The sequence below is a fragment of the Elephantulus edwardii genome, unplaced genomic scaffold (assembly GCF_000299155.1).
Source record: "Elephantulus edwardii isolate Elephantulus edwardi_28Jun2011 unplaced genomic scaffold, EleEdw1.0 scaffold00075, whole genome shotgun sequence".
NCBI classification, from domain to species: Eukaryota; Metazoa; Chordata; class Mammalia; order Macroscelidea; family Macroscelididae; genus Elephantulus; species Elephantulus edwardii.
This window is the reverse complement of record NW_006399825.1, coordinates 9,220,101-9,233,313: the sequence shown is the minus strand read 5'-3', so window position 1 is coordinate 9,233,313 and position 13,213 is coordinate 9,220,101. Positions and strand designations below refer to the sequence as shown.

The window sequence follows — 13,213 nt, the reverse complement described above, 5'->3', positions numbered from 1 at the left end:
CCAGCCTAATCAAAGTGTTGACCTTAGCCACTTGGATGTCATAGAGCTTCTTTACAGTTTGTTTAATTTGGTGCTTGTTGGCCTTGACATCCACAATGAACACAAGTGTGTTGTTATCTTCTATCTTCTTCATGACTGACTCAGTGGTCAGGGGAAATATGATGATGGCATAGTGGTCAAGCTTGTTTCTCCTGGGGGCACTCTTCTGGGGGTATTTGGGCTGCCTTCAGAGTCTCAGCGTCTTAGGCCTCCTGAAGTTGGGTGACGTGTGGCTCTTCTTTTTTTAGCTGTGGATGCCCTTCAGGACTGCCTTCTTGGCCTTTAACGCCTTTGCTTTGGCTTCAGTTTTGGGAGGGACAGGGGCTTCCTTCTTCACTTTTGGCGCCATCTTCGTAGAAAGGGCCTGAGTCTCATTTTTAAAGAAATAAATTGTGGGAACAAAAACTGAGCAGGAAAAAGAAAAGGCCCAAGTAAAAGTGGGGACAAAAGAAACAGAACCATAAAGTAGTACAAAAATAGGGAGGGACAAAGTTCAAACAAGTAATTCCTTGTTAATTTTCTAAAACTAATGAACAGATTGAAGATTCTTCAGATACGTGGATCTCAAATGAGAAGCATCTATACCAAGACATGTAATGAAGCTGGAAAACACCAGAGGCATTATCTAAGTTAAATAGGTAGCAACAAAAGCATGTTAATTAAACTGATAATTTATTCCAGTCAATAATTATAGATGCTCCAAAATAGGAGAATATTATTTTTTTTTATTTAAGGAGAACTTGACTATCAGCTTTAAACCTAGAGTTCCATATTTAAAGAAAACTTTTTTAAAAAATAATTGTTTTTAAATTGATGAAAACCTGAAACAGGATGATGAGGCCTGAACTGAAAGAACTGTTACAAGATGTATGCTAGGAAGACGAGACAGAGCTCACAGATTAATGATATGAGGATGGGTGGTGGTTGGGACAGAGGACACAAAGAGGCAGATGTTTGGTTTTGAAAAGGATTTGTATATTAGACCACAGTAGTATAATTCTTGACTCAGATATGACCACGGTTAAAACTAAGAACTTTCATTATCTAGAAGGAAAGTAAAAGGAACTTATCAACTTTGTACTTTATTCTTCAATGGCTAACTAACCTAGAAAAATAGAAATGTAGTAACTTAAGACTGTTGGACTTCCACACTGATGTTTTTGTTATATGCCACTGAGAACCAATGAGTAGTAGCTGATCCTCCAGTGATTTTCAGAGGCTGTATAATACATAATAACAGACTGCCTATTTTTCTCCCAAAAAACACATGGTGAATTAGAACTTTCAAACTAGTACGCAGTAAAGGAACAGAGAGAACTGCAAGAATTTCACAGTAGATAGAGAAGGGGTGTTGAATGAAAAATGTCATTGCCGATGTCAGATGGATGTGGGCTGAAAGTAGAGAATATCAAGATGCTTGGTCATGTTTTAGGGATTATGGAATTTTTTTTTTTCGCATCATAAGAAATTACAGAGAAAATTGAGAATTCCAGAATACTTACTTTGCTCACACAGAAACTTGTACATAGACAAAGAGGCCTGTTGTACAAGCAAAGCAAGAAGGTATGGCATGCTTTTAAATTAGGACAAGTACCTCAGAATTATATTCTTCTACCATACTTGCTTAGTCTGTATAATGAGCAAATAATTCAAGAAACTATACGGAGAAAAATGTGACATGAGAATTGGAGGAAGACACAACAGACTTATAGGCAAATGACATATCCTTGTTTGTTGAAGGGAAAGAAGACTTGCAGCATATACCAAAATACCAAAAATATCAAAGGCAGTAGTCTTTCATATGGATCACACCTCAACCTTAAGAAAACAAAAATCTTCACAGCAGGATCAATAGGTGGCAACATAATAAATGGATAAGAGATTGAAGTTGTCAGGGAGCTCTGGTGGCCTATTGGCAAGAAGTTGCCACTGCAATCCCAGAGGTATGCAGTTCAAATCCACCAGATGCTTTGCTGGAGAAGGAGAGGCAATCTCCTCCTGTACAAATCAGATCTGATTTGACAGTACACACACAAAGTAATATTTTTTTTAAAAAAAAAAAAGAGAGATTGAAGTTGTCTGTGATTTTATTTCACTTGAAATTTAAGTCAGTGCCCACGGAAAGAGTCGTCAGTAAGACAGCATGTTACATTGTGCAAATCGGGAGCATCAGGAGCAAAAGACTTCTTTAAATTGCAAAAGAACAAGATCACACTTTGAGGACTAAATAGTACACCTAACTCAAGCCAGAGTGTTTTCATTTGCCTCGTATACATGTGAAACCTGGCAGTGAATTAAAAAGACCAGAGAAGAACTGATGTCTTTTGATTATGATGTTGGTGAGGAATTGTGAATATATACACTAAACTTCTAGATGGGCAAGATGTCTTGGAGGAAGTGTAGCCAGAATATTCTTTAGAAGAGAAAATTATGAGTGAGACTTTGTCTGAAATATTTTGAACATGATATCAGGAAATGCATTTACTTGTTATGCATCAGAGGGCTGGACAATGACTAGGGATGACAGAAGGAGAATGGATGCCATTTAGCTGTGATGCTGGAGAAGAGTATTGCATATACCAGGGACTGCTAGGAGAATAAGCAGGTTCATCCTAGAGAGGGTAAAAACAGGATGCTCCTTGGAGGCAAGGATTTTGAAGCTTTATCTGACATACATACTTTTGACATATTGCAAGGTGGGATCAGTCCTTGGAGAGGGATGTCGTACTTGAGAGGGTGAAAAGACAGCACAAGAGAGGAAGGCCCTTGTTGAAATGGATTGATTCAGTAATTGGGCAACGGGAGTAGGTGTGTCAGAGACAGTAAGGTTGGCACAGGATAGTGCAGGGTTTAGGGCTGTTATACTTCAGTTTGCTATGAGTTGCAGGCGACTTAATCGCACATAATAACAACATCAGGAGATGCCAGTCTTTGGAGAAGGACACTATGGTTGGTGAAATAGAAGGTCAGGAAGAAAGAGGAAGACCTTTAGTGGAATGGATTAACACAGTGGCTTCAACAGTGGGTACAACTATAGCTGTGATTGTACGGATCACTGCAGGACTGAGCAGCATGTTATTCTTGTACACAGGGTTGCTGTGAGTTGGAACTGACTCTCTGATATAACAACAGCTCTGCTTATGACTTTTCCTAACAGGAAAATATACATTCCTTCTAAGCAGAAATGAAGACTTCTCAGGAATTGATTAAATTTTGAGGCTATATAGCAACTCCCAACAAATTTTTAAAAATCTATTTTAGAACATGTTTTTTGCTTTTGTTGTTAACTGCATTTATTGTTTTTTTAATTGTGATTTTAAGAACATGGTTCTTGACCATGTGTGCATTATAAAGGACAGTCATTGATTTTTAGTTTGGAAATTAGAAAGCTTATTCTTTTTTTGGAATTAAACTAAATTCAGTGGGCAAAGAATTCTTGGGAAATTTTTTAATGCCAGGAATTGAGTACTATTGCAAATATTAGTTATCAAAATTTTTAAAATACAGCTGAAGTATATTTTATGTTGAGTTTGCTTTTGTTTCTTACAGATTAGGATAGAATATGGCTAGAGGCTTTAAAATTAATTACATACATTGAATCAGATCTATATTTTAGCCCTAGTTCTTGTGTCACCTTGTTACCTCAGTTAATCCCTGTAGTCATGAGGGGAAAATGAGGAAAGATCAAAAAAATCTTTAAATATCAAGGTTTCTGAAGTGAATTGCTTCATAAAATTTCTTTGACTCTTAATCATAATCTTTCCTACAGTTTCAAAATAAGTAAAAGTAAAATAATGTAATATTTATGAGCACTAACAAAATATTGTTATTTTCTTTTGGGACAGAGAGAATCTTTGAAGACCATGAAAACTTGGTTGAAAATCTTCTCAATTGGACAAGAGATAGCCAGAACAAACTCATATTTATGGAGCGTATAGAAAAATATGCACTTTTCAAAAACCCACAGGTAAGACTGATAACTTCTTATAGAGGTTAGAATTTTTAAATACCAGACCTTCTGTCTATGCTGAGTTAATAGCATAAAAGGAAATCCATGGAAGCTCATGCTGCTGAGGTAGAAAGCCTGCTTAGTAAAGTTTTGAGGCCACACAAAAAGCTGCCAACCTACCAGGTGGCATGTAGTGATGATCCCAGTGGAAGCAGAAAAACTCCAGGAAGCCAACAGATTCCACCTCTCTCTGATCTAGAAATGGTTAGAGAAGCAGCTAGAGAGTGCCATCTCTCAGAGGAAAGCGTTTACCATTTCTGGGTTCCTCTACATCAACCTTTTATCCAGTTGACACTTTTAAAAAAAATCTCAGTAACCATGATTATAAATGGCCTCATTCTTACATGTTACCTTGATTTACTTGCTATCTTTGTTTGTTCTAATAAGGGATTATGGGCTAATACTTCTCAAAATGCAGACATTTTATAAAGACATTAGTAAGGGGGGAAAGGAACTCTACACTATAAAATAGTCATGGAGGAAAACAGCATTGTTAAAGGAATTAAGTAGTTGTCCTTCAACCTTCGTGTGCATGACCAGTCTTTTATGGATATTTTTAGTCAAGTTTCTATTTGGTAGTGTCAACGAGTATTATTGGTGGTGGTTATAAAAAAAGAATTGTAAGCCAATAATTTTAATTGCGATTTCTGGATAGGTCAAATAAGTGACATTGTGATGACCTCGAAGGATTTGTAATTCCTTCTGAAAAACCAGATCAGAAGTTAAAATTTCTGTATCTAGATCAGTTAAGCTTAGCATGTTCTAGAGAATTTGTCTTAGTCATTGTACTTAATAATTTATAAGCCCTTTGGGTCCTTTTTGAAATACCACATTCAGTAGACATGCTAACATGTTAAAACACATTAGGCAGTTGATTGCATAATTGATAACAAATGAACAGCAAAAGAGGAGACCCTTGTCCAGCATTTTGGTGACAAAGCTATCACTGGGGGAGCTTTTCCAGTGGGTGCTCCCTGCACTGTGCACAGGCAGAAATGGACTTAGAGGTGCAGTGTTTCTGGAAGTCTTATCTACACCTATGCCGAGGGAATAATCAAATGGCTCTATCCTTCATATATCATTCATTTTTCCAGAATTACCTCCTGGGGAAAAAGGAAACAATTGAGATGGCAGACAGAAACAAAGAAGTACTTCTGGAGGTATGAGTCTTTCCTTTCCTCCCCTTAGCACCCTTGTTCCTTCACAGTGGAAAAAAAAAAAAGAAAATAATAAGCACCTTTGTGAAATCAGGCTTGCCATTGTTTTATGTTTACAGTTAGAGTTGGACCTCAAGAAGCTTACAGTGCATAATAGCTTTAAGAAGAGAGCTGGACTGTGTGAACATGTATTCAACCACCAGAGAAAGAGGCTTTTAATAACTTATTTTGCTGAGTGATGTTCTAGTGGACTAGAATGAGTAAAGGCAGCTCCAATAGAATAGTCTTGATAGAGTTGTACTGCTAAACCAAAGGCTAAGTCTCTTTGGCAATGTGAATCCACCACTGGAGGAAGATAGGCCATATCTGCCATGCAATTCACAACCTCTAAAACCCAGTGGAGAGTTAGCAGTGAGTCAGTTCTGACTTGACAGTGAGTAAAATGAGTAAAGAGCCTTTTGGGACTGCAGAGCAAGAGAAAGGGTTAGTCATTGAGGGAAGTGATTGTGGTATTTCATCTATTCAACGAGGGGGAGAAATGTGAAAGTAAGCAGCTGGTCACAAAGTATTTTCTACCTTAGACCTAAATAACAAATTATTTTTTAAAATTATAATCATTTTGTTTTTAAATACAAAGATATGCAAGCTAAACTCTCTACCATTGATTTGATTCTGACTCATAGCAACCTTCCAGTGGGTTTCCGAAACAGTAAATCTTAACAGAAGGAGAATACTTATCTTTTCCCTCCATAGCTGCTGGTAGATTCTAACAGCTATGAGTGCCAGCACTCTTTTTGGTTAGCTAGAAACTATTAAAGCATTCTTTTGAAAAATTATAAAGGAAATTTAAATGATTGCTCTTTTTTGCTTTTGCTAACAGCTAAAATTAAAGAATTAAGTAAATTTGAAAACTTTAATGACCTTCACACAACAATATTAATATTTCTTGACCTTAGGTAAGAAATTTATTTTAGGTTGAATATGTCCCATGTTAGCGCTTAATGAGGATTTTTCTTTTTTATTATTAGATTTTTATCTAAGTGTATATAGCATTTCAGTTTTATCTTTCTTCAGCCTCAGTATTAACATGTTAAAAATAACTTCTTTTGTCTTAACATATATTAGCTATGATAGTTTTTAGACTTTTAAAGTTTAGTCACTTTAAAACTTTGGTTTTAAAAACCCATAGTGGTGTCAAAAACCTTGAAAACTGGCTTTTCTATCTGTGCTATCCCTCATCTCCAGCTACCTTAACTGTGGACATATGGTCTTGCAAATCATCAACAGTTGTGGGACCAATATAAGAGAGTACTTTCCACACTGTGACAAATTGTAGTGGGGAGAGGATGAAGAGACTGTAACATTGCTGTGAAGGAACTGTGACAAAGTCTAACCAGAAAAACCCTGGAGATGGAGCCACAGTTAAAGATTTTGCTTGCTGAATGATTGAATGAAAACTGACTTATAACTGCTGTAAGATAAAGTTTGCTGGATGATTGAGGAAACCAGAGATTTATTTGTGCTGTTGAACTGAACTAAGACTGTCACTTGTTGATTGTGAAGCTGTCTGAACTAATTGAGGAATTGTGTCTTGGTATTAAATTCGTGTGTGTAGGTAAAAAATAACCTGACGGTGGTGAAGATTTTTTTTTGTACTGTAATTCCCAAATCTAGTGATAAAATTTTGAAGGGATCTATGGTAGTATTAGAAGGATATGAAAATGTAGTAATTAATGGGACTAGAGTGAAAGTCTGGATGAGAATTGGAAAATATAAACAGACATTGTATGAAGTGGTCACATCTCCTCTACCTGAATGTATTATTGATATGGATGTTCTTCTTGTTGATTGCCTTCAAGTCAAGCACGACTCATAGTGACCCTAAGAACAAAAGGTTTGAAGCCCCTCTACAACTATCAACATTTATCAAATTCATAGTTTCCACATTGTTTAGGAAGTGGATGCCATTGGTATGGATACTATGTCTAATTGAGTAATACAAGGCAGGACTATAAAATTGGTGCACTTGTTTTGATTGAGGGTCAGGTAGAACTTCTGGTTGTTGGTTTGTTTTGTTTTTTTTTTTTATTTAAGCCTCTCGTTGTTTAGTGTGAACAAGACATACTGGAAGGCCCTTAGGCCTCATGTTATAATTTTAGAGGAACATTCTTCTAATTAGTATAGCACTCTTCTGTCAGTTTTCTGTACTGAGGTAATCTGGGTTTGCTTTTATGCTGAACCTTGTGCCATTGGGATGTCAAATGCCATAAACAGTTGCCCAAGGTGGACAGTGTTTGGTGGAGCTCCCAGTTTAAAACAGGTTTGGAAGCAGAAGTGGCATCCACTTCCTAAACCACATGACTCGGGGAAACTGTGAACTTGGAGAAGTGACTATAGCTGAAGAAAGATTTCAGATCTTTTGTTCATAGGATTACTACTATGAGTAGGGCTCAACTCAGGACAATCAACAACAACAAAACCAGATATTGTAAAACTAAGGGCTTACAAGTCTGCCTTGAGGCCAGTGTTGATAGGAACTTGCTAAATGGGAACCATTAGGATTCCTGGTGTGAAAGGAGATAACTGCCTTGATTAAATACATGCTGAAGGCTGGAGTGCTGACAGATTCTTTGTTTAACCGCCCAGTATGGCCTGTTAACAAGGCAGATGGCTCATGGAGGTTAACTGTAGACCATTGAGGCCTAAATAAAGTAACGCTTTATGACACATGTAGCTTCAGCAGTCCCAGACATGATATCAACAGTGCAAAAAACCACAGCAGAACAAAGGAGACTATACTCAGTGACAGATCTTGCAAATGCTTTTCTCTTCATTCTTATTTCTGAAAAGAGCCACCCACAGTTTGCTTTCACATGGGAAGGATCTGTTGACCTTTACCGTCTTACCACAGGGTTACCTGAATTTGCCAGCCTACTGCCGTAATCTGGCAGAAGAGATTTGGATTGATCTAGGTACCCAGTATAGTTATACATTACATTGATGATATCTTGTTAATATCAAACACTGAAGAACAGGCTAGGGATGATTTGAAAACATTGGTTTCCCTCATGACCAACAGTGGTTGGTTGATAATTCTAGCAACGATCCAGGGCCTGCAGAAACAGTAAAATTCTTGGGAATAACCTGGGTAGAAACTACTCATGACTTTCTACAGGCAACCAAGAACAAACTGCTGACACTGCCTACTCCCAAAACTAAACAGGAAGCCCAGTGTTTGATTGGTCAATTTGAATTTTGGAGAACTCATATCCTATATTTTGGAATACTGTTATCTTCTATCCGTATGGATTGGAACTTCTGGGCTTCTGTTGGGTAATACTTGCCTCCCTTACTCCCCAACCCATTTTCTTAATTATAGCACATCACAACTGTGCCTAAAGTCTGTGAGTCAAATTGCAATGAAAATTGGACCCAATGATTGGTAGAAACAGGTGCAGGACATGTGGGGGTGGCATATCTGACTGTGTAGCTATTTGTTTGGTACTATGAATGTTATTGATGGGGGCAGTTTCCCTTTACCAAGCAGGTAGAAGTCAGACTTGGCCTCTGCCACATTGTGTCTGCTCCTTTTATATTCACTCACTTAACCATGTTGCTTTAAGATACATTTGTTTAACTTGACAAGTCATCTTAATGTGGAGTTAATTTAAAGAAAAGTAAAAGATAATACTTATGTTGTTGTTGTTGTTGTTGTTATGTGCTGTCGAGTTGCTTGCGACTCATAACGACCCTATGTACAACAGCCCTAAACTCTGTTCTGTCCTGTGCCAATCGCACTGTCTCTGACACTCCCATCCCGCTTATCCCAGTCACTGAATCAATCCACCTCAGAGAGGGCCTTCCTCTCCTGTGCCGTCCCTCCACCCTCCCAAGCATGATGTCCCTCTCTAAGGACTGGTCTCTCCTCACAACATGTCCAAAGTATGTTAGACGGAGCCTCAGAATCCTTGCCTCCAAGGAGCCACCCGGTTTAACCCTTTCCAGGACAAATCTGTTTGTTTTCCTAGCAGTCCATGGTATTCTCAATACTCTTCTCCAGCACCACAGCTCAAAGGCATCAATTCTCCTTCTATTCTCCTTGGTCATTGTCCAACTCTCTGATGCATAACAAGTGATTGTGAAGACCATGGCCTGTATCAGACGCACCTTAGTCTCCAAAGAGACACCATTGCTCTTCAGTACTTTGGAGAGGTCCCTAGCAGCAGACTTGCCCATGGCAATGTGCCTTTTAATTTCCTGGCTGCTGGTGCCAAGACTGTTGACTGTGGAGCCAAGCAAACTAAAGCTATGTACAATCTCAATCTCTTCACCATCCATCCTGATGCTGCCAATTGGTCCAGTGGGAGAATCTTTGTCTTCTTGACATTGAGCCTCAATCCATATTGTAGGCTGCAGTCCCTGACCCTCTGCAGCAGGTGCTTCAGGTCCTCTTCAGTTTCAGCAAGCAGAGTTGTGTCATCTGCATAACGCAGATTGTTGATAAATCGTCCACCAATCTTGACCCCACATTTCTCCTCATAGAGCCCAGCCTCCCAGATAATCTGTTCTGCATATAGGTTGAAAAGGTATGGAGATAGGATGCATCCCTGGCGTACGCCCTTCCCCTTGCAGTGTTCCCTTGCTCTGTTCTGACGACTGCCACTCTTCACAGATTAGTCTAAGTAGTAGTATACATTTTAAGCTAGTGTTTCTTCTAAGCAACTAATAGATTTGGAGGTGAAAACTCCTTCTAATTACTGACTGGCATTATAAAGCTCAGAGGTTTATTAATAATTGCATGTTGTTGTTGTGTACCGTCAACTAGGAACTGACCCATAGTTGATCCTCCAATAAGTTTTCAGAGGAAATAAGTAACACAGAAGATTGCCCATCTTTCTCCCACAGAGCAACTAGTGCATTTTAACTGTGTACCTTTGCTTTGACAGTGCAATTCCTTACCAGTAAGCCACCAGAGCTCCAAAATAAGCCCATATTTAATTATAATGGAAAATTTTAGTATAGACCAATTAGCAGCATGGTTTCAGTCTAAGGCTTGTCTTTTGGATAAATTACAATTTCATTGCTTTTATGGAGGTAAACACAACTTTGCTGTGAGAATTCAGGGATCATAAATCTCTCCAAATAATTTTATTTCAGGAATGTTTTGGTGGTAGTTCTGTAACCGTGCCAGAAATCGAAGGAGTGCTTTGGTTGAAAGAAGATGGCAAGAAGTCCTGGAAAAAGCGTTACTTTCTCTTGCGAGCATCTGGTATCTACTATGTCCCTAAAGGAAAAGCAAAGGTGTGTCCTTCTATTGGCCCTGAAGCCTCCTTATTATGTATGCTTTACTAACTGCTTCTCCTTTGTTGTGAATAGATCAGCAAGAGGAATTCAGGTTCTGATGTGTTTCATTCAACTGCTAACAAAGAATACTAATTTTTCTATTACTCTTTTGTAAAGATGACAAAACTTGAAAAGGTTTACTTTCTGGTCATTTAGTTGATTCACCTCAGTTCTTTTAACAAATTTATAATTATACTTCATTATTATCGTGACTTATTAAAATGATAGTTCTTTGATTTTTTTGTTTGTTTGTTTGTTTGTTACTTAGTTTATTGTCTGTGAACTTTGTTTTTAGTTTTTGTGTTGGTATAATAGCTTTCTGGGATAGAGGCATTTAAATCTTGATTAGTTATTATATCATCTCTGAAGCCATAAAGTACACACAGGTGATTCCTGAATATTCCGTAACTCAGCTCTTTCTACTATCATCTCTTCTGATTTTCACAACAATCCTGTGTTGTCCCTAGTAACTAGTGAGGAAGCCTTCAGTTGAGAATCGTTGCATTTCACATGTGTTATAGGCACTGAAGGCATGATATTTTCTTGTTCATCCGAGAGAATTCTGTTTTTGCCATATTAAACTTAATATGCTATTCTAATTTTAAAGCATATTTACAGTGCCCATTTTATTTTTGTTGCATGGTAGATTCATATTTATAGTCTCATTGTGTTGTATGGAAAACAGTAATGTCTGCTTAGTACAGTTTTGATTGTAAACTGGAGACTGCTGCAGATATGTGACATTTTTCACATTATTGTTGATTCCATCTTACTAGTGGTTTCCTTTCAGGTTTCACGGGATCTCGTGTGCTTCCTCCAGCTGGATCATGTCAATGTTTACTATGGACAGGATTATCGGAGCAAATACAAGGCACCTACAGACTACTGTCTGGTGCTAAAGGTAATTGCTGGTCTCTTTGTAGGAGTTTTAATTGATGTTAGGCATAGAGAAAAGATGTAAGAGGTTAAAAGTCATTTCAACCTCTATAAAATAGGAGACTTCATTTTATAGGTTTTAAAAAGAGTGTGGTAGCGGAAAGAATCATAAACTTCAGCTAACTCCCACTGCAGTCAAGTTCATCCTGACCCATGGTGACCTTCTCTCAAGTCTGTAAATCATTAAGGTGGTAATTTTTTTTTAAAGTACCCTGTTTTTTTCCTGAGGAGCAGCTGACAGGTTCAAACTGCTGGTCTTCAATTATCAACGTAACCATAATGCACACCACCACCAGGGCCCCTTCTTAGCTTTAATGGTAATATATGTAATAGACTGAATTGTAAACTCCAGACTTACATTTTGTTGTGGTCAGGTGCCTACTAGTCAACTCTTATGTACAACAGAGTGAAGCCTCACCCGGTCCTGTGCCATCCCGTCTCTAATGTGCTGGAGCCCCTTGTTTAGTCACTGTGTCAGTTTATTCACAGAGTGTGGGGTTTAGGTCTTTTTCTGTCCTTACCCAGTAGAACCATGAGAGGGCATTGTCTTCAAGTTTAAACTCGACTGCTTTATACCTAGTTTAGAAGTCATTTTGTAACTGTTTCCCTAATCCCAGCTCTGCTAGCCAAATAAAGTATTACAAACTGCAGAGGTTTTTTTCCCAGTAAGAGGTGTTTTCTCCTTTATTTTATACTCTTATTCTTTTCTTGAGAATGGATATTCTCTGTAAATTTTCAAGAGTGTATTGGAGCATTAATAGCATATGTTTAAAAAGTCAAAAGATAATTATGACATTGGTTTCATTCTGGTAATTCTTTGATAAATCCAAGTGGTTGATATCTTTATATCATCTTTGCTTTTACTTTTCTAATGGGAACAGTTTCTTAAATAACCTTTTCTTGGAGCGCACCATTGTATCATTTAGGTTATTCTCAGCAGCAAATAATTATTTTTTAAAAAACAATACAACACAGCCAAATTCAGTAGTTTTCAAAATTAGCTACAGGGGCCACTGAGTTTCTGAAACCCTTCCTTTGATATTTTCCCCCCAATTAATTTTTCTGTTTTGCCTGCCCATTCTCTCATCGATGTGTAGAGCTCTTTGCGGTGAGGTTCATAACATATGACAACTGCTTTATTCCTTGGTGCATTCTTGAGGGTTTTAATGTTTGTTTTTCCTCAGTGTCTAATAAGATAATTATCAATAGACAAAACCCATATAGATGAAATTATTTGGAGATCTCTTCGTTTTTAAGTGTATAAAGAGGCCCTGAGACCAGAAATGTTAAAAAAAAAAAAGCTACTTAGTGATAAAAAGGAGAATTTAATATTTCACATAACATGAAGCTAGTGAGATTACTTCCATACCCCAAGGTTAAAAGAACCAGAATTCTCTCCACCATTTTCTACTTCATCTTCCAATAGCAGCTAATCTGAAGCTAATCTAGCGCATAGTCTCAGAGTGGCTGGTGTAGTTCTAAGATTATATACAGATTTAGCAGAAGCCAGGAGCAGGAGAAAAACTATTTCTTCCTAGAGTTCTGCTTTTTACCCTCCCCCTCCTCCTTCCCTTTGTTTTTATTTCTTAAGAGGAAAGAAATAGTCCTAGGAGCTACACAGCAACCCTCGTACGTGTTTGTTGTTGTTGTTATGTGCCGTCGAGTCGCTTGCGACTCATAGCGACCCTATGTACAACAGCCCTAAACTCTGCTCTATCCTGTGCCAATC

At 37.9% G+C, this 13,213-nt stretch overlaps 1 protein-coding gene across 1 annotated transcript in view; it reads left to right on the top strand.

Moving 5' to 3' along the window:
- Positions 1–13,213, top strand: part of RAPH1 (Ras association (RalGDS/AF-6) and pleckstrin homology domains 1) — a 58,686-nt gene that overhangs the window by 34,322 nt on the left and 11,151 nt on the right. The window contains exons 8-11 of the mRNA XM_006889106.1: positions 3,885–4,006; positions 5,143–5,208; positions 10,363–10,506; positions 11,339–11,449. Coding sequence (XP_006889168.1) covers positions 3,885–4,006; positions 5,143–5,208; positions 10,363–10,506; positions 11,339–11,449 — 443 coding nt within the window. The remainder of the gene's footprint in view (positions 1–3,884; positions 4,007–5,142; positions 5,209–10,362; positions 10,507–11,338; positions 11,450–13,213) is intronic.